Raw genomic sequence first — 26,903 nt, forward strand, 5'->3', positions numbered from 1 at the left:
TGCACAATCTCAGGCACTCTTCAAGCGCCGGACCCTGGGCCTTCAGCAAGTCTGGGTTTTGCCCCAGCCTCCGACGCTGAAAAACTTCACTCTCCTTACCTGTCCGCTCAGTTTTATTTTATACTCCGGCTCTTCCTGTTGACGTCAGACCTCAGAGCACAATGCCCGCCTCCCACGATGTCTGCCTTCCCTTAACCTCCCAATCATTTCCTTTCCCTCCAGCTTCAACAGAAGGCCTTACTTTCCTGTAAAACAAACAGTAGAGTGTTGCGCTAGCAAAGCCAAGGTAATGGGTTCCATTCCCAGGGAAAGCAAGAACTGACAAAATGTAAAAATGTGTACCTCGAATGCAATGTAAGTCACTTTGGATAAAAGCGTCTGCCAAATGCATAAATGTAAATGTAGTGTGAGGATGTCCCTGCTAGCAATACAGGCCCAATCGTCTCTGCCTTTTCCTTCTGTTGTCTTCAGCCCTCTCCTCCTTTCGTGGTCTTCAGTTCCAACAGCAGGCCCTATAGTGAGGATACCTCCGCTAGTGACAAGTGCAGACCAGTGACCAGTAACATCAGAGCTCAGATTCTCTCAGATGTGGATGTTGACTTATCTGCCTTATTGACTTTGATTCCCTTGCTTAGTCCTAACGCCAAGTTGGTCACAGCGAGTCATCCTCAAAAATACAGCGAATAACCCATCCCGAGTCCTTTCCCTCCTGCACAGTTTGCAGATTGCCTGCCCACTCCACCAAGTCTTGCCCACAAATGAATCCCTTAATCCCTCCTTCCCTGGAATAATCTCAAGCAGCCCCAAAATTTTTGACACGCTATCAGAAGCCTTCTTTTTATTATTTCGCCTCCTAATGCCATCCCAGCCTCCCATCGCCTCACAGTGCAAAAAGTTTTTGCAGAGCTTGGGATTCCCATTACCCAGGATAAGACAGTGGGTGCAGTCACATCCATAGAAATTCTTGGCATTAACCCATATGGGTCTGAGCCAGTTCTGGGGCCCTTTAGAAGTTTTGACATGCTCTGACATTTGTGCTTTTTTCATTTGCTTATAAACATATGAATGGCAAAAGTGTCATTATACTGTGTTCAGCACAAACTGGGCTACCATAATATGAGAGCAACATATATGTACATGTTTGTATGTTTGAGAGAATAATGTTTATGTGTGTTTTTTGAAAAAACTAAATATTTAAGTCACTGAAATAAGGCCACAAAACGCACAATAGATATGTGTCCACAAGACTTGACTAAATAATGTTGTTGCCTAGAGTTTTTGCTTCAAACTGATGTGAAAATCATTGTGCCTACTCAGTCACATAAAACAATATATTGATTAAATTGTTGTAAGACACTTTTTGTTTACAAAGCCCATATGCGAAGAGGTGTGAACGATCATGAATAATGCGGTGATTCACAGCTCAGAAGACAAAGGACCGCATAAAGAGCTGCATAATGAATGAGCCTTAGATTCAATCAATTTCCAGGGTTGCTCAAGGAAAAAATAATAAAATTCTGGGTCCGTATTTATCAAGCATCTGAGAATTACTCACAAGAACACTGCTAAGAATTGATTTAAGATTAAAAAAATTCTTGCCTCAAAGCTGCGCTTAAAAGTTAGTTCAATCTCAATCATACTTTAAGTGAAGTGTAGGACTAAATCTTAAGAGTTAGTCTTAGAGTTGATTTACGACACTTTGCTGTGCCACAAACAGGATTTTGGATGATGTCATAGGCATGAACCAATCACTGCATAGATGTCCTTATATCAGAATATTCTCAGATAAATTCACATTGAATGGTGAAATTCCTAAGAGGAGTATTTTCAAAAGAATACATTATAATATACACATTTGAAATTAAAGATAAACACGTTTTCCACGATGTCTTAATTACATTTTTTAAACTGGTGTGCTATTAACTGACCTGCATATATATAGCCTAGATTCTTTTGATATAATCAGCCACCATGGATTCCAAAAGAAAACCGAACTGGCAGGAGGAAGAAGTGCTACTGCTTGCTGAATTAGTTGAACAGCGGAAACATGTTATAAAAGGCAAGTTCAGCCCAAAATTATCCAGCACTGACAAAGATGATGCCTGCTCTGTCCAAATGATACCGTTTGATTAACTGCTCATTGTCAAACATATCAAAAACATTCTTCCTCTTCTAAAAAGATTTGCACACGTTTCTCGTCTCCTCAGTGCCATCACAAGCCCCTACTGGCAACTCCTAACCACTTGAGAGACCTCTTAAATCTTAGAGAGGTCTTAAATAACTGGGAGAGTAAGAGTGATTCTTAGCTTTAAGAAATTTGATAACTTGCTTTTATACTTAAGTTTGAAAGTAGGAATACATTTCATTAATTATTATTATTCATTTTATTTATAGGCGCCTTTCATGACACTCAAGGACACCTTACAAAGTTCACACAAAAGATAAAAGTTTCATCAAACAATAAAGACAATACAGAACTGACGACAATAACATTAAAATCACATAAAAGCCTGCCTAAACAAATAAGTTATTATTGAATTCTCAGCACTTAAGACTAAAATGACACTTTGAGAAGCTTGATAAATACGGGCCCTGGTTGCATCTACCCTTCATAAGGCCACCCCTTTATATCGCAACTTCTCTCTCTCTTATCCTCAGTCCAAGCTTTAGAAAACCAGATCTCCTTGACTCTTGTGTGCTGCAATGAGCTTAGTTTATGAATAACATTTCTAAAACAATGGAACAGCTTATCTTTTTTCTTCAATAACCTAATTTCTCTACCCATTGATATCCATCTATTCACCAACGTTACCCTGAGGGCACCGGTTATCTCCTTGACCCCCTCAGCTTTTGGACATGCCACAGTCCTCAGACTCTTCAGTGCTATTTGAGTGTTACCCAGTTACGACCCGCTCGTTTCGAGTCGCAACATAAAGGGGGATCGGACAACAAGGTCTAATCAAAGAAAAGTGTTTTATTAAACTGTGCATAAAGACACCACAAACAGAGAACAACAACAAACAAAAGTCTAGGGGTAAACAATGAATGAATGAACTTATACAAAATATACATATATGCTACATGACTTAAGAAATACAAACACATGAGAAAATAACCAGAAAGTGCTTACATCCAGCATGGAGACGCCTCTGGGAATGTCTATCCCACAGAGAGCGTAACCTCTAATGAGACACACACACTTATATACACACAATCAAGTTAATTGTCAATTAGTAGGAGACCCAATCGGAAGCTCTCCAATTCTGCCCAATAGGAAGACTCAGGGTCGTCACACCTCCCACTCTAAAAAGGAGGTTTCCTGAAAAACCGACAAAAGGAAAAAAAACAATAAACAATACACTTGCAAAAACCACCACCAAAATATGAGTATATAATAACATTAACACTCATCTTCATAAATCCCAACTACTTTTCGCTCCTGAAATCCTGGCCCTAGAACATCAGAGGGGAAAAGAGAGAGAAAAATGAAAGCGAGGAAGAGAAAAACAAAACAAATAGAGAAAAGACAAGTGTATAAGATACCCAACGCTATATATTTGGACTCTTATACACGGGAGAGAGCGTCAGCGATGATGTTATCCTTGCCACGTATGTGTTTAATCTGCAGGTGGAAAGGTTGGGGAATAAGGCTCCATCTCAGAATCCTTTGATTCTTTCCACGCATGCGATCTATAAAAGTCAACGGGTTATGGTCAGTGTAAACCATAATGGGTCCACAGACTGAACTTAAATAGATCTAAAAATGTTGAACAGCTAAAACAAGGGCTAAAGCCTCCTTCTCTACTGTGGAGTACACTTGCTGGTGACAATTACATTTCTTGGAAAAGTAGCTAACCGGATGCTCGATTTCCCTTTAAATCCTCTTGTAAAAGGACAGCACCGGCGCCATATGCACTAGCATCAACTGCCAGTAGGAACTTTTTCTCGAAATTAGGTGCCACCAAAACAGGAGCAGTTGCCAACAAGGATTTAGCATTATCAAAGGCATTTTGACATTGCTCTGACCAATTAAAAGGTCTCTTTGGGCTTAACAAGTTTGTCATAGGCACAAGCCTACAGTACGTCCAGGGCAAACCTGAAGAGGGGCATCAAAAAGGCCAAGCACTGCTACAAGCTAAAGATAGAGGGTCACTTTTCCAACTCTGACCCTCGACGCATGTGGCAGGGCATTCAGGCCATCAGTGACTACAAACCCCCCCACTCCACCCCCGCAGCCACTGATGTCAACTTCCTGAACGAGCTAAATCACTTTTATGCTCGCTTTGAAAGAGACAACAGAGAAACTGGCACCAAGCTCAAACCCTCAGCTGACCCACCAATCACACTCTCCACCACAGATGTCTGCAAGTCACTGAGCCGGATCAGCGCGCACAAGGCTGCTGGACCAGACAACATCCCTGGTCGTGTGCTCAGGGCATGTGCGGAGCAGCTCGCTGGGGTTTTTACAGACATTTTCAACCTGTCTCTTGCCCAAGCAGCTGTACCTTCATGCTTTAAACGCACTTCCATTGTGCCAGTGCCAAAACACTCTAACCCGACACTCTAATGACTACCGCCCTGTAGCACTCACACCCATCGTCATGAAGTGCTTTGAGCGGCTGGTCCTGGAACACCTAAAAGACTCTCTACCATCCACATTGGACTCACACCAGTTTGCCTACCGCAGCAATAGGAGCACAGAGGATGCTGTTTCCATGGCACTGCACTCAGTGCTCACTCACCTGGACAATAAAAACACTTACGCACGCATGCTGTTTGTTGACTTCAGCTCAGCATTCAACACTGTCATCCCAACCAAGTTAATAGCCAAACTTGGAGACCTGGGCATCAACACTTCAATGTGCAACTGGATTTTGGACTTCCTAACTGACAGACCCCAGAATGTTCGTTCAGGATTCACCTGCTCCACATCCATCACTCTTAACACTGGTGTACCACAGGGCTGTGTGCTAAGCCCGTTTCTCTACTCCCTCTTCACCGCCGACTGCAAGCCTGTGTATGGATCTAATTCTATCGTCAAGTTTGCGGACGACACAACGGTGATTGGTCTCATCAGCAACAACGATGAGACTGCCTATAGGGAGGAGATCCAGCACCTGGCCACATGGTGCACCGAAAATAACCTGCTCCTCAACACCACCAAAACGAAGGAGCTCATCGTGGACTTCAGGAAGGAGTCAAGAGGCACACACGACACCATCCACATCAATGGAATGGCTGTTGAACGTGTCTCCAGTTTCAAGTTCCTGGGGATCCACATCTCGGCGGACATGTCGTGGACGACCAACACCTCCAGCCTGGTCAAGAAGGCTCACCAGCGCCTCTTCTTCCTGAGGACACTGAGGAAGAATCAGCTCTCCTCGGCTATCCTGGTGAACTTCTATCGCTGCGCAATAGAAAGCATCCTGACCAACTGTGTGGCAGTATGGTATGGGAGCTGCTCTGTTGCGGAGCGCAAGGCACTGCAGCGGGTGGTGAAAACTGCCCAGCGCATCACAGGGACTCCACTACCTGCCATCGGGCACATCCAGAGGAAACGCTGCCTGCATCGAGCTCGCAGCATCCTCAAGGACTCCTCTCACCCAGCCCACAGACTGTTTTCTCTCCTGCCCTCCGGCAGGCGTTTCAGGATCCACCGGACCAGGACCAGCAGACTAAAGAACAGTTTTTTCCCCAGAGCTGTCTCTTTACTGAACTCAAACCCCCGTTGATCCACTCCCCTCATATACTGATAACTCTCCTACCTCACATCCACCTTCACTTTGTTATTTGCACCACCGACTGTTTATTACAGTAACAAGGACTACTTATTCATTTTGCACTACCATACCGTAACTGTATTATGCTCATTTGCACTGCCGACTGTTATTTACAGTACCAACTGTTTACATTTGCATTTTGCACCGTACTTCTAACCGTAATATGCAATCACTTTCCACTGCACTTTTACACTTTTTTTCGGATAGCTTCTGTCCGTAATTTATTGCACTACCTTAATCCACTGCCATATTCCTCATTTTAGCCTAACATATCATTGTATACCTCTATCTGTAAAATTCTGTTATAGTAATAGCCATCTGTATATTATATTATATTCATAGTACATATCCACCTGTTAATTCTGTTTATAGTAATAGCCATCTGTATATTATATTATATTCATAGTACATATTCACCTGTAAATTCTGTTTATAGTAATAACCATCTCTCTATTTATAGATATATTTATATATATATTCAGTACATATCCATGTCCTGCACTTATGCAAATGTTGTATATCCTGCACTTGCTGCTATTGCACTTCTGGTTAGACCTAAACTGCATTTCGTTGCCTTGTACTTGTGTAATGACAATAAAGTTGAATCTAATCTAATCTAATCTAATAGGGGCAACGACACTTGCAAAGTTTTTACAAAAACCCCTGTAGTACCCCACCATCCCAAGAAACCGCCGTAACTCGCGACGTGTAGTTGGAGTAGGAAAACTACAGATAGTTTCTACTTTTGCATTTATCAGTTTTACATGCCCTCGACCAACCACCTTACTCAAATATGTCACAGTTGCCTTTCCAAATTCACATTTCGCAAGATTTATCGTTAAGTTGGCTTTTGCTAAGTGTTCAAAAAGTTCTGTGATTTGTACGAGATGTTCAGACCAAGACGAACTGGACAAGACGACATCGTCCAAGTAAGCCTCACATCCCGTCAACCCAGACAACACTCGATTGAATAATCGCTGAAAAGTGGCGGGAGCATTTCTAACTCCAAAAGGCATGACGGTGTACTGTAGGAAACTGTCAGGTGTAATAAAAGCAGATAGCTCTTTAGCACGAGGTGTTAATGGTACTTGCCAATAACCTTTCAGAAGATCGAACTTGCTGACAAACTGCGCAGAACCAACACGATCTACACAGTCGTCGATCCTAGGTAAAGGAAAACAGTCAGGTTTTGTTAAGGTGTTAAGTCTACGGTAATCAGTGCAGAAACGATAAGAGTTATCAGGTTTCCTCACTAAGATGCAGGGAGAACTCCAAGAACTAAAACTAGGTTCTGCTAAATTATGAACAAGCAAATAATCCACCTCCTTCTGCAACAACTACTTTTTAATAGGGTTTACTCGGTATGGATGTTGTTTAACTGGTTGAGCAGAACCAACTTCAATATCATGCTCAATGACATGAGTTCGAGTAGGAATGTCGGAAAAGAGAGAAGGAAAGGAATTTATCAACTTGATAATATCTCATCTATGTGAATCTGAAAAGGCTGATAAGTGTGAACTTAAGCTAGTAAGAACCTCAGAGTTAGTTAAACGTCCTTCCACTGCACCTCGCGAAGGACCAATCTCCTCCAGATTGTCAACCCTCTCTACGGATGTTTCTGAAACACTTAGATCTACAGCATCAGTAGATGTCAGGACATCAACAAGCAATAAAGGTACAGATGTCACATAAGGTTTCAGCAAGTTAACATGACAAACCTGAGTTCTCTTCCGACGATCAGGAGTACTTAACACATAGTTGTTATTATGAGAACACTTAATAATGGTGTAAGGACCAGCAAACCTAGCCTGGAATGGACTAGTCAAGACGGGTAACAAGGCCAACACCTTATCACCCACTTGAAAACTTCTAGGCTTGACTTTACGGTCAAACAGCCTCTGCATCTTCCCTTGCGACTTACCCAGTTTTCTTAAAGCTACAGCTCGGGCTTCATAGAGTCTGTAACAGAAACTGCTAACGTAATGTGACACGTTCTCAGGAGGATGAGATGATGTCCACTCATCTGCCAAGACAGCCATAGGACCTCTAACAGTATGTCCAAACACTAACTCATTCGGACTGAAGCCCGTGCTCTCTTGCACAACCTCACGAACGGCTAGCAGCATCCAAGGAAGTCCTTCCTCCCAGTCACTATCAAGTTCAACACAATAAGACCTCAAGAGTGACTTAAGAGTCTGATGGAACCTTTCCAACCCTCCTTGACTCTGAGGATGATAAGCACTTGAGACATTGTGTTTAACGTTCAGTTGATGCATGGCTTTAGAAAACTGTCTAGACATAAAGTTTGAGCCTTGGTCAGACTGAATAACTTTTGGAATGCCAAAAGTAGACATGAAATTCGTCAAAGCCTTAACTATAACTTTCGTGGTAATGGATCTCAAAGGATAAGCTGCAGGATAACGTGTAGACTGACACATCACAGTGAGTAGATATGCATGTCCAGCCTTAGAACGTGGCAATGGACCAACGCAGTCAACGATCAAATGTTCGAAAGGAGTGGTCACCACAGCTATAGGCTGTAAAGGAGCTAATGGAATCTTTTGATTCGGCTTACCTGTCATCTGACATGTGTGACAGGACCGTATATATTGAATCACATCTCTCTTGATTCTAGGCCAGTAAAATGTCCTCAAAATTCTATCATACGTCTTCCGTACCCCCATATGACCAGCAAGCCCCTGATGGGATAGCTTGACGATGGGTGAGAGGTACGACGATCTGGACTCTAGGGTCAAGTGAAGAATCAGCACTCAGAGACTGCTGTCTACAAAGTAATCCATCCTGTAGGAAATAAAGGACAGACAAAAGCTCATTTCCTTCCCCCCCAGCAACTAAAGAAAACAGTGCTCGGAGAGTTTCATCCGCCTGTTGGGCTTGAATCAACTCCTCTCGAGTCACACCCTGAAGTGATGACAAAGAAAAGGTGTTAGCAGGGTTACAAACTGAACTGTCAGGCATGGAATCAGACTTCTCAGTCTCACGATCATTGGATTGTACTTCATTTACAGAACACACATCTTCAGCTTTAGCACACACAGTACTAGATTCAAGCTGAGAAGGGTTTTCCGCAGCAATAAAAGTATCACAGTCAGTTTCATCTGGCATATTTTTCTTAGTCATTTAACGAGTGATAGCACAGGCAGGAAATAAATGAGGACGGTCAGATGAACTGCTTAGTTTCTCATCCGCAGAAACCACTACAGGTGGAACACCTCCATCAGATTTCTCCCAGACATTACCTCCGGCTAAGTCGTTTCCAAGGATGAAAGTAACACCAGGAACAGGAAGCATGGCACGAACTCCAACCACCACATCTCCTGAAACAATCTTTGGATCAAGATGGACATGATGTAAAGGAACTTCCATGTAACCCATCTCAAGCCCTCTGACCAGCACATGAGAACCAGTGGCAGTATGTTCTGACAAAGGTAAAAGTCCTTCAAACAAAAACGACTGCCCCGCCCCTGTATCTCTAAGAATACGAACAGGCACAATTTCATTAGAGTGAGGCAAATAAACACTCCCTTCCGTGAGAAATGGCATAAAATCACTGTTTTTAACATTCTCAGTCTTATTCAGCAGTTCAACCTTGTCAAATTGAGCATGAGTACTATTCACGGTCGACGTCGCAATCAAACCAACAGGTTTAACATTTCTGTCTTTCTTTTTGAGAATAACACAGTCTGAGATTTTGTATCCTGGTTTTTTACAATAAAAACAAACCATTTCACCTTTTGTACGCATGACTGAGCTATTTTCAGCGGGAGGGTTTAACACATTCTGGCGTGGAACCATCTTTTTATTTTTAACAGAGAGACTCATCTTAGACCTACTCAAATCACTCACGTGACCACCAAAAGTTTGATGAGTAAGAACAAATTCATCTGCCATAAGGGCAGCATCTGACATTTTAGTCACTTTATGTTCATTAAGATACATAGCGACAGCACTTGGAACACAGTTTTTAAATTCTTCCAGAAGAATGAGCTCTCTAAGCTGTTCCTTAGTTGTAACTTTTAAAGAGGAACACCAACGGTCAAACAGGTTCTCTTTTTCTCTAGCAAACTCAAGATACGTGCACTTTTCAGCCTTAAAATGACTCCTAAATTTCTGGCGATATGCCTCAGGTGCAAACTCATAAGCGTGTAAAACAGCAGACTTAACAACATCATAGTCACCACTTTGTTCCATAGTCAACGCTGAATACACTTCTTGTGCTCTCCCTACTAATACACATTGCAAGAGTAATGTCCAAAACTCTTTTGGCCATCTCAAAGACTCTGCAACACGTTCAAAATGTTGGAAATACTTCTCTACTTCCTTCTCTAAAAACAGCGGCACTAATCTAATGTTTTGAAAAACATCAAAAACGGGTGCAGCAAACCGAGCCTCAACAGGTGACGCATGGATTGGAGTTTCAGGTGGATTTGCATTCAGCTCTAGCTTAAGTTTAATTAACTGAAATTCTCTTTCCTCCTTTTCTTTTTCAAACTCTAACTCCATTCTTCGCATCTCAAGCTGCTGTTGTAACTTTAATTCTAAATCATTTTCTAACTCTAACTCTTTCTCCTTAAGTGCACACGCATCGCGCTCAGCACGAAATCTTTCTGCATCAACACACAACTGTTTCTCTTGCAACGACATCTCACTAAACTTCACGTTTCGATCGGGACCACAAAGAGGAGAGGTTAAAGATACATCAGGATCAATAACGTGAGCTCTTACCTCCAAAACACCCCGCTCAAACAACGCAGTTTTCACAACTTTCATCAGCGTCTCTTTAAGTTTCTTATCATTAGTTGTTACCTCCACATCAAAACGTTCGGCAATCTGCAACAGCTCTTCCTTCGTACATCGCTCCAACAGTATTTCCGAAGGAAATGCAAAGAAATCCTCGACTACAGACGCCATTTCTGCAAAAAGAAGCAGGAGAGCAAACAACAACAATACAAACACCCACGAGACGCCGCTAAGCTAACACGTGAGATTCAGTTAACACTAGAGCGTGAGAAATACAAATCCCATCAGCCACTTCGTCAGGACTCGTCATATATACACGCGCTCCAAGTCTAAACCACCGTAGTTATAAGATAAATAAAGAGTTACCACAAGTCGTTTCCCACATTATCTATAACATCCGTTGGCATCACAAACAGATACAGAAAAAGACAACAGTGCCATCTTATATGAAAATGAGAGACTCCAGCTAACTATAAACCCAAAGCTAACTAACCTACCTGATCTTCAAAGGTGTATCGGACTCAAGGTAGCTTTAAACGCTGAACTCACGGACAATTGGTAATGAAACCAAAAGCCTGAAGCGTACCCCCGACAGAGATTTAAAACCCCCGCCCAGAATAACCTTCAAAAATAAGAAAGGCAAAATAACAAACGAAAACAACAAATAGTGCCTCGATGGAAGGATTATAAAACCCAACTGAGAACACTCTAACTACCTGAAGTCTGCTCAATGACATAAATGACACACTGAAACATAATACATTTACTTAAGCATGTAGCATCCCGGACGAGCGCCCAATTTTATGTTAGGACCGGCTCGTTTCGAATCGCAACATAAAAGGGGGATCGGACAACAAGGTCTAATCAAAGAAAAGTGTTTTATTAAACTGTGCATAAAGTAGGGATGGCAGACGCGAAACAGACGTTTCGGGGCTTTGCCGAGATCCCGAAGCGCAGATGTTTCGAAACACTGCTCCGAACTGTGATTCGAAACACCCATGTCACGTGACTATGGCTAAATGAAGCTTCAAAGTGTTTCATCAGGTGGCGCCTTCCGAAACTGCGTTGATTAAAGGGGGCGGGAACAAGCCACACAGTCACACATCTGTAAACCTAATTCACCACAGTTTAAAAGTGAAGTAAATCCATCTTCACCTCGTGGGTTTTTGTGAGAGGAGAGTGATTTTGTGATAGCAGTGATTTTGTGAGATTTATAGTGCGCTTTGGTTAGTTATATTTAGGCTAGATTTAAATTAGATTGACTGATAGGTATAGACAGTGATATATAGTATAGATATAGTGACACATTCATATAGGCTAAGTTAGATAGTGACAGATAGATAGCACAGCATAAGTTAGATATATAGAATTATATAGATATAGATTCATAGGTGATATATAGATAGATATATTAATTGAATATATAAAAATGGAGGCTGCACGCAAGAGATGCCGTACATCTGTGGTGTGGGAGCATTTCCATTTGGAAGCACCAAATAAAGTGAGATGTGTGTATTGTGATAGGCAGCTAGCCTTCTGCAACAATACATCATCCATGTATTTACATCATCCAAAAATATTTGTGCATGCCAGCAACAAGTGTCCCTTGTGAGAGGATTTTTTTCAAAGGCTGGAGAAATTATATGTAAAAAAAGAAGTCAGCTGAGTCCTTCAACAGCAGAGCAATTCATATTTTTGAATAAAAATGTTTTGTGACAAATGTGACACATTGTGGCTTTATTTATTTTATTAATGTTCATTTTGTATAACAAACAAATATATATATAGTTCTTTACAATGACGAGGCTACAGGTTACAAAACCAAGATCATGTACTTGTCAGACAGATGTTAAAAACAATTTTTTTTACATGGATCATTGTCAAGGTATTTCAGATCAACACATGGAAGTGACCACTAGATGGCGCCGTAGAGACGGGTGTCAGATTGATTCGAAGCTTCGAAACAATATGACACATTTGCTTCAACTGCTTCAGTGCTTCACGAAGCCTCGGTCTGCCCATCACTAGCATAAAGACACCACAAACAGAGAACAACAACAAACAAAAGTCTAGGGGTAAAAAATGAATGAATGAACTTATACAAAATATACATATATGCTACATGACTTAAGAAATACAAACAAATGAGAAAATAACCAGAAAGTGCTTGCATCCAGCATGGAGACGCCTCTGGGAATGTCTATCCCACAGAGAGCGAAACCTCTAATGAGACACACAAACACTTATATACACACACTCAAGTTAATTGTCAATTAGCAGGAGACCCAATCGGAAGCTCTCCAATTCTGCCCAATAGGAAGACTCAGGGTCGTCACACCCACTCCTTGTAGCAGATTTCCTGTCTGATAAAGAACGGACCACCATAAGTATTTTAGTTCATTCTGACAACATTGCAACCGTGCAATTTGTAATAACGGCCAAACACGATCTGATCAAACCAAAAAAAGGCAATTTACATCTTAAATCTCCCATCAGTTATTTAGCCATTCCATTGTCTTTTATCTATACTTCAGAAGCTCACAAGCTAAATTGCCATTCGAACCCACTCTTTGTGGATGACTCTAACCACCCCGTTACGAGTTTTTGATTCCAACACTTCAAATTAATTATTTTTCAATTCAGCATCCCAGCTGACAATTTTTCGAGCCAATCATTTCGTAAAGGGGCTTCAACCACAGCAGCCTAAACAAGTCTCTCTTAACAGCAGATTTAAGCACTCGGTTGGTTAACCAGTTCCATATTAGAAATGCTCAAAAAACCCTTATAAGTTAATCTCGTGTCTCCATTTAACTGACCGGCAGGGCTCGCCCATCCATTGTTGTGAGCTGCAGGCCCCCGTCAGATGCTGTGTGGGTCTTCCCGGTTGGGCGGTCGGAATCGCTCACACCACTCACCCATTCCATGCAGTGAGTCAACACGAGTCACCTTCATTTATTTAGTGCTTTTTACAATATAGATTGTTTCAAAGTAGCTTTACAGCGATAATAGGAAATTAATGGGAAGACAGATTGTTTTGGCTGTACATCAGTTTAAGAAAAAAGTTATTGTCCAGCTAAAGTAAGTTTTTGATTGATTCATTTCCATAAGTTATTTATTTTGGGGCCTCTTACACAAAACCATTTTCAACTAAAATAGAAAACTCTCAATGCGCTCCTGCCGCTCATCCGCACAGCAACAGCACCCGGCGGCCAGAGAACGCAAAGCCTGAAACAGGTTTTGAAATAGATTAGAAACGATACAGTTAGATGATAAGATGATGTAAACTCTGAATCTGTGAAAACGGTGATGGCATGCACGTAAGCATTATGTGTTTAGTCTATAGTCTATTTTCTTTAATCTTCTTTAATCACAGGGGAGCAACTGTGTCTAGAGTGCTGGAAAAGAGTCAATAGTTTCTGTTGCAACATACAGTTCCTCTAGGCTATCTGGGATGCTGAGGAGATGAAACTGATCATGCAGATTATTTATAAAGCAATCTTTAGTGGTAGGAATGATAGTTCTACCATATTTGAAACAAGGGGAAAGCTTTGCAGCATTGGCGAAATTAAGTATACACAAGATTAGATAATGATCTGAGATGTCATCGCTCTGCTGCAGAATTTCAACGGTATCAACATGTTCGTGTTTATAACAATAATCTTGGGGTTGGACTCATTTAAAGTAATGTAAACGTCGAGCTGCAGACGTGAGCCCTCTTGGTCAGATGAAATCTCAAAATCACATATCTGTTCATCTGCCGATGGGGCTCACCCATCCGATGGTCAGAATCACTTATGCCTCCGTTCGATTGGCCAGTGTGGCTCACTTGTCCGGTGCTGTGATTTACAGGCTCCTGTCAGGTGGGCCCTTTCAATTGTGTGGTTTGAGTCTCATGCACCCTACCCATCTGCAAGCTTGATCTGCAAGCTCCTGTCGGATGTTGCATGGGCCCTCGTGATCAGATGAAATCACGTATGTCCCGTTCGCCTGCCGGCGGGGCTCACCCATTCGATGCTGTGAGTTGCAGGCTCCCGTTGTTTGCAGTGTGGGCCCTCCCAGTTGGGCGGCTAAAATAGTTTGTGCCTCTTTTGATTGCTGCGGGGTCTTCTGTCTGATGCCGTAAGATGCAGGCTCCCATCGGTTGCTACCTCTTAATCAGCAACTTCACATTAATAAACACATGATCAATGATCAATGATAAATTCAAGTCATGTCACCTTCATTTAAATTGCACTTTATACATTACAGATTGTTTCAAAGCAGCTTTACAGTGATAACAGGAAAATTATGCATTTCGGCTGTTGTTCAGCTGAAGTCATCAGTTATTAAATCAGTTTTCAAAACATTATGCCATTTTCCAGCTCAGTTCAGTTCATATACAGCAGTGTCAGTTCAGTCAAATCAATAATATTGCTGAATATTAAGTGTCCCCAACTAAGCAAGCCAGAGGCGACCATGGCAAGAACCCAAACTCCATCAGGAGACAGAATGGAGAAAAACCCTTGGGAGAAACCAGGCTCAGTCGCTCCGTTCTCCTCTGGCCAACAAACGAACATGATTATGATTCAGGCAGCATTACAGGTCAGAGTTCAGATCCGGATCGGTAGCATTCAAATATTTATCCAGCGCTTTCTGCTTGAAGATCGGTCTGGTTCTTGAGGTCTTTGCTGAGGATCTGTGCCGATGACTGTTGTGTTGAGAAGGCCTTCACAGGGGATTGTCTAGTAGACACAATCTCTGCTGATATTCAGGGCTGCGCTGTGGTCATGTCTTGGTGTAGGTCCAATTCTTATCTGGACAGTCAACCGGATCCGGCTGACTACGGTAACCTCAGGATAAGGATGAGACAGACAGACTAATATCAGCATAGATGCCATTCTTCTTACAATGTAACAAGCACATCAGGTTTTATAGGAAGGTAAGGATAATTTTCTATGTGTATTCCATAGTAAAGAGATGTGTTTTAGTCTAGATTTAAACTGAGAGAGTTTGCCTGCATCCCAAATAAGGCTTGGCTTCCATAATTGTCATGATCACCAGTGAGAGTGCCCGTGATTTACCACCAGAGGGCACTCCACCCTGGACTATTGCCATACTATCTAAGACTACATTTCCCATAATCCTCTGTCCTGACTCATCATCCCTGATTACATGCACCTGTGTCTCATTACCCTGTTTACCTCATCCTATATAAACCTGGTAATCTCAGTCATTCATTGTGAAATCTTGTTTGTTGTATTACTGCATTTCTGAGTGTTTTCCCTGTTTTTTTGTCTCTTGGTTTTGGATTACTTGTCTGTTCCGTGGATTACCCGTTTGCCTGTCTCTACTGCTAGTGATGGCCAAATGAGGCTTTCTGAACCACTGAGGCTTTCCAGCCCATTGGTTCACCAAAAGGTTCATTTAGCCGAAGCCTCATGAAACAGTGTGCTCCCTAGTGACACCTGCTGTGCAAAGCAATGTATCGCACACAAATCTATTCATCCTGAGCAACCAAATTGTCATAGTGTGGGCACACCCTTTTTCTATTGCCTGTGTATTAAATAAAGTATTTTACTCTGCTTGTATTAACCTATGCACACACAACTCACACAAACACACAACTTTGTGTTCAACTATTCAGTAGTTCTTTGGGTTAGTGATGACAGTGAATGGCCCAAATGATTGTAAAGAAATTATTGTGTGTGCAGTGCTGATTGGGAGTGCAATAGTGCATGGAACTGGGAGGCTATACATATAATATATATATATATTATATGTATAGCCTCCCAGTTCCATGCACTATTGCACTCCCAATCAATATATATATATATATATATATCTATCTGTATTGTCTTTATTGTTTGATGAAACTTTTATCTTTTGTGTGAACTTTGTAAGGTGTCCTTGAGTGTCATGAAAGGCGCCTATAAATAAAATGAATAATATATATATATATATATATATATATATATATATATATATATATATATATATATATATATATATATATATATATATATATATATATATATATATATATATATATATATATATATATATATATACGTATTATAGGTATTACAACTAGATATAGGCTAATTTACTCTAATAATCTACTGAACTAATTTACTCTAATAATCTACTAAACTAAGTATAATGTAATATAATATATAATACAAGCTATGATATATAATGATAACTATGCTACTACAAACACGCTACTACTCGCTACTACGTACAACCAACACCTCAACACCAATGCAAACGCCTACTGCAAACCCCACAAGAGGCGCGAGTGTTTCGAACCACTTTTATCCGGAAGCAATACTCAGAATGAAGCAATGACGTATTCAACAGAAACGAGGCCTCGTTTGTCATCGTCACGTGATTTTCACGGAAACGATACAAGCCTCGAATCGGGGCTTCATCTGGAAAACCCCTTTTTGCTCGACACAAGCTCCGGAGCCTCGCTTCAGATGTCCCATCACTATCTACTGCCTTGTTTGCCTGTTTGGACTGCTTGCATGTGTATGACCTTTTGCCACTAGTTTTGACTACGATTGTGGATTATCCTTTAATAAAGCTGCGTTTGGATTCTCAGCTTTGTGTCTCAGAGTTGTATGTTACAGAAGACTTCGCCAGAAATTAATCCAGAAGCAAGAATCCTGTGTCTCCATCAAGGAGATCGTCCTATCGAGGATTATGTAATGGACTTTATTGAGCTGGCACATTTGACTACTATGGACTCGGTATGTCTTATGATTTTTTTTTCGTGGGGGACTATCTGAACCACTCAGCTCAATTATGCCGTTGCACGACGCTAATTGGACTCTGGAATTTTAGATCAAACTGGATTCTGCATTCACTGTGGGAGTTGCAGAGGAGGAACACTGCACTACCGCAGTACCCGCCAGTCCAGAGCCTCCTTCCATCACAGTCACTGTCCAGAGTCCAGCGACATCTCCAGTCAACATCCAGGGCCCAGTGACATTCCCTGTCTCCATCCAGAGCCCAGTGTTGTCCCCTGTCCCTGACCAGCGTCCAGAGACGGTTCCAGCCCCTGACCAGCGTCCAGAGACGGTTCCAGCCCCTGACCAGCGTCCAGAGACGGTTCCAGCCCCTGACCAGCGTCCAGAGACGGTTCCAGCCCCTGACCAGCGTCCAGAGACGGCTGCAGCCACAGACCAGCGTCCAGAGACAGCTCCAGCCCCTGGCCAGCGTCCAGAGACGGCTCCAGCCCCTGGCCAGCGTCCAGAGACGGCTCCAGCCCCTGGCCAGCATCCAGAGACGGCTCCAGCCCCTGGCCAGCGTCCAGAGACGGCTCCAGCCCCTGGCCAGCGTCCAGAGACGGCTCCAGCCCCTGGCCAGCGTCCAGAGACGGCTCCAGCCCCTGGCCAGCGTCCAGAGAGGGCTCCAGCCCCTGGCCAGCGTCCAGAGATGGCTCCAGCCCCTGGCCAGCGTCCAGAGAGGGCTCTGCCTCCTGTCACAGGTCCAGAGGTGACTCCGACCGGGCCACCTGCTCTGCTGTGGGTGTCTTCAAACCCGTTTCTGCTGCTGTGGTGGTCGTCTGCTCCGCCGTGGGGGTCTTCAAACCGGTCTCCCCTGCTGTGGTGGTCGTCTGCTCCGCCGTGGGGGTCTTCAAACCGGTCTCCCCTGCTGTGGTGGTCGTCTGCTCCGCCATGGGGGTCTTCAAACCGGTCTCCCCTGCTGTGGTGGTCGTCTGCTCCGCCGTGGGGGTCTTCAAACCGGTCTCCCCTGCTGTGGTGGTCGTCTGCTCCGCCGTGGGGGTCTTCAAACCGGTCTCCGCTGCTGTGGTGGTCGTCTGCTCCACCGTGGGGGTCTTCAAGCCCACCGGCACTGCTGTGGTGATCGTCCGCTCCGCCATGGTGGGGGCTATGTCATGATCACCAGTGAGAGTGCCGGTGATTTACCACCACCACTCCACCCCAGACTATTGCCATACTATCTAAGGGCGCTTTCACACCTACCTTGTTTGGTCCGGATTTTCAGACTTTTCAGTTTGGCCTGAATCAAAATTACAGGTGTGAAACCTCCCCCGTACCACAGTCCGGACCAAACAGATGAAATTTGGTCCGACGAAAAGAGGTAGTCTCGTTCCGGATCAAACTGAACAAAGGTTCGGTTAGTTTCTAGTGTGAAAGCATTTTCTGTATGGTTCATACTTTCAGACCATTTACAGGAAGTTCCTGTTTATGTTTAAAAATTATAATGTTATTTTTAAATTTCATCTAGGCTATATTGATTATGAAAAGGGAAAAGATGCGCAATATGTCAGAAGACAGAAGGTCAGCAATGATTTTGAAATAAATTTTGTATGATTTTGCTTAGAAAGCCTTTCTTTAATGTGAATTTTGTTTTGTATAAATTGTATCTTAATTTTAATCAACGTTTAATCAGATAATTGCCTGGATTTAATAAATAAGAAGCAAATAGTCTATAGCAGACAATATTCGCGGGAGCAATCACATGCTTTGCACATGAACTTGAGCACCTCTCAAATAAACCGAAACTCAGCAGATACTCATCTCACAAACATGAGAAATATGTGTATATAAAGCTTGAAATGTCCACTTTTAAACGTAACGAAAAGAAAATAGTCAAGCAATGCGCACTGTTCAATAGTGGCAACGATATGCGTCCGTTCATTCATTCTTGTCAAAGACACTGACGTCAGACGCACGTCCGTTTACAAACCAATCAATGTCCAGATGCAGCCCACATAGATGATGACGAGTTCTTTAGTGCACTCACATAATTGCAGTGTGAAACCAAACCAAAACTAACCGAATGTATAAAATGTATCAAAACATGAACTTCGGTTCGGACCTTGGTGTGGACTTTCAGGTGTGAAAACGCCCTAAGACTACATTTCCCATAATCCTCTGCCCGGACTCATCATCCCTGATTACATGCACCTGTGTCTCATTACTCTGTTTACCTCTGTTTACCTCACCCTATATAAACCTGGTTATCTCAGTCATTCATTGAGAAGTCTTGTTTGTTGTTAACTGCATTTCTGAGCATTTTCCCTGGTTTCTTGTTTTGGATTACTTGTCTGTTCCGTGGATTACCCTTTTGCCTGTCTCTCCAGTTTTGTTTGCCTGTTTGGACTGCTTGCATGTGTATGACCTTTTGCCAGTTTTTTGACTACGATTGTGGATCATTCTTTAATAAAGCTGCGTTTGGATTCTCAGCCTTGTGTCTCAGAGTAGTATGTTACAATAATTTAGAGATTTACGAAATGTATTTAATTTTACTATACTATTAATAATGGTTAAAGGGGCAGTATCAAGATGCATGTTGACTAAATTCAAGCATTAATGAGAAAACAGTGTCTTCACTTTTATCTTTTTACACATTCATTTCCCACATATAATTGAAAGAGGAAATGAAAAACAAAAGAAAACAGCCACAACAGACTAGCATGTTGACTATTTGAACATACATTTTGCTCTCCTTTCTTTCTGGCCAGCAAATTTCTCAATGACTCTCTGATTAAAGTCCGTCATCTCAGTAGTGTCATGACGTTTGCATTGTTCAGTCAGATATTTGAGGTCTCTTTCCCCCATTGTTGTCCACAAACCTTCAGTACCAACACTTTGAAATAAAAGACAGGGAAAGCAATAAAGGGCATTGCTAACAACACATCCAGCCAGCCACCTAACTTACGTTTCTCATAGCAAGCGCGTGAAGCTCAGAGTGCAGCTGCGTCCTGTCACTGGCCGGCTGCTGGATTTGTAAATCGCGTTGGTCCGGTTCGGGATCTTCCAACGAACGCCTTGTGAAAGAATTTGGTTTAACTGCTGCCATCTCTACGAAACTAATCATCCTAACAAGGTTTTGGCGGAGTCGGAGTGACTGTGTCGGCCGCGCACATTCGCTTTAGTGGCCAAGAACGGAAAGTTCAATGACAGGTGACGAGAACCAATCAGATTGGATAAAATAACACGCATCCAATTCTGATTCGCCAGGGACGCAGCGACCTGTGTCCGGAGGAGGATCTTTAAGGACCAATTAGAGACCAGATTCAGGTCACATGCTGCCCGTATATTTTTAGACTCAGATAGACATCCATTTGTCCGGCGTCCCTCACGCATGAAACTGCATGAAACATATTGAAGAACATATAAAATAGTTAACCCATCAAAGCCAGTTTTTATTAAATGCTGAGGTTCTTACTAATAGCCAGCACAACGTATGAGTAAACTATTTTATTTTTATTTCACTTTTATACCATTTTTGTATACATGTATATTTCTGGAATTTTGATGGGTGCGGCGCCCCAGCACCCTCTATTGACCAGCCGCCACTGTATGACATTCTTCTTTCAGACGAATAAAATCGGAGTTACATTACAAAAGTCCAGGCTAATCCAAACATTAGAATTTGATTCATAGTTGCTCTGTTTTTGAAGTCCATAAAATAGATCTGTCCATCAAATAACTGCTCCACGCAGCTCTGGGGTGTTAATAAAGGCCTTCTGAAGCGAATCGACGTGTTTGTGTAAGAAAAATATTCCTATTTAAAACTTTATCACATAAACTTTCGACCGACCGCCAAAAAATTTCATTTTTGGGTGAGCTATCCCTTTAAGATGTGAAAATAATAACCAAATAATAATAATAATAATTATAGTAGTTTTGACTATTTCAAGATTTAAACAACTTCCCCCACAACTATTATAACCAGCAGCTAAAAGCACTCACCTGTTCTGTATTTACAAACATGAGGTAAACTCACAAGAAGACATGCCACACTCTGAAATATGAATGATTATTATATTCCTACACCTAGTGAATATGGGGAATCAAAAGACATACAAAAGACAGTTATAATACTCTCTCAGTAATAAAGGGCACTGTAAACATCAGGAAGCAGCTCATGCATTCAGTCGAAGGAATGAGCAGAGCTGGATAAATTAGACCATTTTCATGTGTTTGATCAGCACCTGATTCCCATACTTCGTTCATAGTGTTGATGACTTCATTAGTATGAGAGTACTGGTACAGACTGAACAGGTCTGTCCTGACCCTTGACCCTTGTGTTTGACAGGGTGAACGGGTCAACTCTTACTATGACCAGAAGGAGTATGCAGGCCGCAGTGTGCACTACTGGAAAGCTGTGCTTCCCTTGCTTGAGAAAATCCGAAACAAACGCAGCATCCCTGAACCTCTGGAGCCGATGTTCATGCACTTTCGCAGTAAAGACATACAGGTATGTACTCTCTTCCTTCTGGATGATTGGTGACTTCCTGCTTCTGTTTCATATTGCTGTATGGTCTCTAATGGTCTCTTTGTCTTCAGCCTTATCAAGTGCGAGTATATGAGGAAGAGGCCGCCATAAGCTTTGCCACACTGCTTAACATCGAGGGCAACACCGATGAGGCCATCGCAAACCTGGAGAAGCTCAACAGCATCTCGTATAACTGGCATCTTGCTAAGGTAACAGCGCTTTCACTGGATGACAGTCACACTCGTTCAGCTTCAGAAGTGATTAATATCGGTATGAATGACCTCACCTGATGAGTTTGTGGATGGTGTGTTGATGGTCAGATCTATCAGAGGCTGTCGGAGGAGGCAGAAAACGGGCTGGAGGAGACGCAGGGCAGGTGCACCAACTTCCTCCTGCAGTTCAGGAAATACCTGACAAAGATTTATCAGGCCAGTCCAGAGGACATGGACAAGGTATGTTAAACATCTCTGATGATGCCTGTGCTGCTCACGTTACACCAGGGTTCCTCAAATCTGACCCTGGAGAGCCTCTGTCCTGCAGAGTTTAGCTCTGACATCAAACAAACACACCTGAACAAGTTAATCAAGGTGTTCAAGATTACTAGAAAGCTACAGGCTGGTGAGTTTGATCAGGGTTTGAGCTAACTATTATTACCTACATTAGGTCATGTTTAGTTGAATTGTGAATGAGTCTGAAGTCTGACACTCATATTGAGTAATAATAGTCACCAAATAGAAGCGAGTATGCCATGCAAGGTGTAGCGTCTGGACTGGATCAAGATGAGTCGTTTAGACTTGAGCCTTTTTGACTTTTGCATATAAATGAATGTCCTGGCACTAAGGAGTCTGAGTTAAATTGCCTCCGTTGTCACTTTTGTGGCTTAAACTACGGTAAGCAGTAACACTGTTAAGCCGCGTTTCCACAGCAGGAACTTTCCCCAGGAACTAGGAACTTTGGGGTGGTACTCAGTGTTTTTCGATCGCAGGAACCAGGGTCTAAATGAAGTTAAAGTTAAAGTTAAGTAAAAATATCCCCCTCCGAAAGTCCCTGCTTGCGAGGTAGTACTTTTTCAAAGTTCAGGAACTTTCGGGGGTGGGACTTGGGGGCTGAACATGCTGATCGGTTGAGCTTTTTATTTCAACCGGCAAGTCTTTAACGAGAATCCTTCTGCGTTCAGCAAATATCAGTCTTCTGTGATGGCGCGCGTTCGTCTGAGCCATCTCATGGTCAATGTCCGTGAAAGCTGATAACATACGTTGTCTTATTTTAAATCTAGCTTTACGAGCTTTCAGAATAAGCTTTAGTATCAGTGCTCATCTCTTTTCCAGAGTTTTGTTAATTACCTCTTTAGTAAACCAATACATAACCAGCAAAAGCAGCACAGCTTGAATCTCAGTCGCGTGCAGTCCTACGTCACCGGACTAATTTGCCTAATCTTCACGGTACTTTAGACCGCAGTGGAAACGCAGACAGTAGCAGGTCTGGAGGGGAAAAAAGTTCCTGTAAAAAAAGTTCCTGGTGCAAATTGTTACGGGTAATTTCGGTGGAAACGGGGCTTTAGAGTCCTGTTAATAGTTCAAAGGGAGACACAATCTCTCTCCCTATCAACGCATGCCCTATCCCCACGCAGGCAGAGGGACATGGACATTGAGGACTATACCCAATACACATAGCACAAACATTCTCTCCATTTTCCTCATAATTAAACTATTCCAGAATGTATATGATATATCCCTGTGTATATGCATATTCCCAGAGGTGGGTAGAGTAGCCAAAATCTGTACTCAAGTAAAAGTACAAGTACTTACGGAAATATTTACTCAAGTAAAAGTAAAAGTAACAATCGTAATATTTACTTGAGTAAGAGTAAAAAAGTATTCGATGAGAAAACTACTCAAGTAGTTAGTTACTAGTTACTTTCAATCTGATTGAAAAGCGAAAAAGCGAGAAGCGAAAACCCTGATTTTTTTAGGCTACTTGGAGAGCTTTCACACACCTCTCTGTAACACTTTACAATAAGGTTGTATTAGTTAACATTAGTTAATGTATTAGTTAACATGAACTAACCATGAACAACACCTCTGTTCAGCATTAGTTCATCTTTGTCAACGTTAGTTCATAAAAATCCAGCTGTTCATGGTTTGTTCATGGTAGTTCACAGTGCATTGACAAATGTTAACAATATTTGAATAATGCATTAGTAAATGTTTAAATTAACAAAGATAAATAAGTGCTTTATAAGTGCAGTTCATTATTAGTTCATGTTAACTAATGTAAGCCAATGAACCATATATGTGTGTGTGTGTGTGTGTGTGTGTGTGTGTGTGTGTGTGTGTGTGTGTGTGTGTGTGTGTGTGTGTGTACTTGTCTACCTATCTAACAGGGGACCTTGGTGTCGTAACACACTCACTAACAGGGGACCTCTGAGCCAAGAGGGGACATTTTTCAGGTCCCCTGTTGGTCATGCTTTAAATCATGTTAAAATCAAGTAAAAACACTAAAAAAACACTCTGGTGATTTTTTTTACTTTTGACCAAGTGGGGAACTACAAGTGTGTGTGTTTAAATCATGTGAAAATTAAGTAAAAACACTCTGGTAATTTTTTTAAAACTTATGACCAAGTGGGGACCTAAGTGTGTGTGTGTGTTTAAGGTCATACTCAGCAGCTCCCCTGTAGGCTGGAGCAGGAACTGTAAGGGCTCTTAAACACACGTCGTTCACACACACTCCTCTATTGTTTGAATGGCCTGCTGTCCCAGAGAGACTCTGCTGTTTAACAGGCTGCTTACTAAAGGAACAAGCATTACATCTCTTTACTAGATACCCTGACTAGTTTCAAACTTTGCATTACATTACAATTAAATTCTACACAGAATCCAAGAAAAAAGGATTTAAAAATCTAAACAACCAGAATGTAATTAGAAGTTTTGTTTTTGTATTTTTTATTTTAACATATTTTAATGACAGTAGCCTATATTCATTGAATATTATTGTATTTATCAAAATAAACAGAAAATAGTACAAACTTTACTATTCTTTTAAACAAGTGTTAAGACATTATTTAAAAAAAAACATTTTAGCTCAAGTATTTGTATAAATAATGTGTGACTTTTGCCCCATGTAAAATGGGGTGTAAAAGGCCCACCTTACCACCTTATACATTTATGAGTTTTTTTAAACAAACCACTTTTGATTTATTTATGATTTACACAATGACTCGGTCCCCTGTTAGATAGTAAATCACGACACCAGTGTGTTTAATTTGTCATTTCTTGCCATCATAAACACACTGTGGAGATTTAGAGTTTTTATAGCAATAACTGAGTTTTAAGAGTTAAATCAAGCAGAAATATTTCTCTAATGTATTAATTGCAGATCATCTTTGAATAATGATTATGTTAAACACAATGACTCTGTCCCCTGTTAGATAGTAAATCACGACACCAGTGTGTTTGCGTTGTCATTTCTTGCCATAAACACACTGTGGAGATTTAGAGTTTTTATAGCAATAACTGAGTTTTAAGAGTTAAATCAAGCAGAAATAGTTCTCTAATGTATTAATTGCAGATCATCTTTGAATAATGATTATGTTAAACACAATGACTCTGTCCCCTGTTAGATAGTAAATCACGACACCAGTGTGTTTGCTTTGTCATTTCTTCATCTCAAACACACTGTAGAGATTTAGAGTTTTTATAGCAATAACTGAGTTTTAAGAGTTAAATCAAGCAGAAATAGTTCTCTAATGTATTAATTGCAGATCATCTTTGAATAATGATTATGTTAAACACAATGACTCTGTCCCCTGTTAGATAGTAAATCACGACACCAGTGTGTTTGCTTTGTCATTTCTTCATCTCAAACACACTGTAGAGATTTAGAGTTTTTATAGCAATAACTGAGTTTTAAGAGTTAAATCAAGCAGAAATAGTTCTCTAATGTATTAATTGCAGATCATCTTTGAATAATGATTATGTTAAACACAATGACTCGGTCCCCTGTTAGATAGTAAATCACGACACCAGTGTGTTTGCTTTGTCATTTCTTGCCATCATAAACACACTGTGGAGATTTAGAGTTTTTATAGCAATAACTGAGTTTTAAGAGTTAAATCAAGCAGAAATAGTTCTCTAATGTATTAATTGCAGATCATCTTTGAATAATGATTATGTTAAACACAATGACTCGGTCCCCTGTTAGATAGTAAATCACGACACCAGTGTGTTTGCGTTGTCATTTCTTGCCATCATAAACACACTGTGGAGATTTAGAGTTTTTATAGCAATAACTGAGTTTTAAGAGTTAAATCAAGCAGAAATATTTCTCTAATGTATTAATTGCAGATCCTCTTTGAATAATGATTATGTTAAACACAATGACTCGGTCCCCTGTTAGATAGTAAATCACGACACCAGTGTGTTTGCTTTGTCATTTCTTGCCATCATAAACACACTGTGGAGATTTAGAGTTTTTATAGCAATAACTGAGTTTTAAGAGTTCAATCAAGCAGAAATATTTCTCTAATGTATTAATTGCAGATCCTCTTTGAATAATGATTATGTTAAACACAATGACTCGGTCCCCTGTTAGATAGTAAATCACGACACCAGTGTGTTTGCGTTGTCATTTCTTCATCTCAAACACACTGTAGATATTCACTGTATATATTGAGATAACTCAATTTTATGGTGACTTGCATTAAAATGTTTATCCGTCTCAATTAAATTATGTGAACTGAATGACTTTTAACATTGACACTTTAGTTATTTAACCAACTGATGATTTTCAAGTCAGCAATCAACACACAACTGAGTTTTGACCTCCAAAATCTTATTATAGTGTATTTTTATGGTAAGTATTGGTGTTTTATGTTTTAAATCAAGCAGAAATCACTCTTTAAGGAAACAATTGCAGGTCACACTTTATACAGTGAACATGATTTCCTTAAATTGACTTAAGTCCCCTGTTGGATGGTAAAACACGACACCTGTTTGATTGCTTTGCCATTTCTTGCCATCACAAACACACTGTAGAGATTTTGAAGGTCAGAACTAAATTTTTTGGTGACTTGCATGAAAATCTTCATCCGTCTCAATTAAATTATGTGAACTGAATGTCTTTTAACAT

At 41.3% G+C, this 26,903-nt stretch overlaps 1 protein-coding gene across 1 annotated transcript in view; it reads left to right on the forward strand.

Annotated features, from left to right (window-relative positions):
- Window positions 1-26,903, forward strand: part of LOC307129681 (ranBP2-like and GRIP domain-containing protein 3) — a 96,118-nt gene that overhangs the window by 41,333 nt on the left and 27,882 nt on the right. The window contains exons 10-12 of the mRNA XM_079822307.1: window positions 21,597-21,758; window positions 21,848-21,985; window positions 22,097-22,228. Of these exons, the coding sequence (XP_079678433.1) occupies window positions 21,597-21,758; window positions 21,848-21,985; window positions 22,097-22,228 (432 nt within the window). The remainder of the gene's footprint in view (window positions 1-21,596; window positions 21,759-21,847; window positions 21,986-22,096; window positions 22,229-26,903) is intronic.

This window comes from Gobio gobio (genome assembly GCF_949357685.1).
Source record: "Gobio gobio genome assembly, chromosome: 7".
Classification (NCBI taxonomy): Eukaryota; Metazoa; Chordata; class Actinopteri; order Cypriniformes; family Gobionidae; genus Gobio; species Gobio gobio.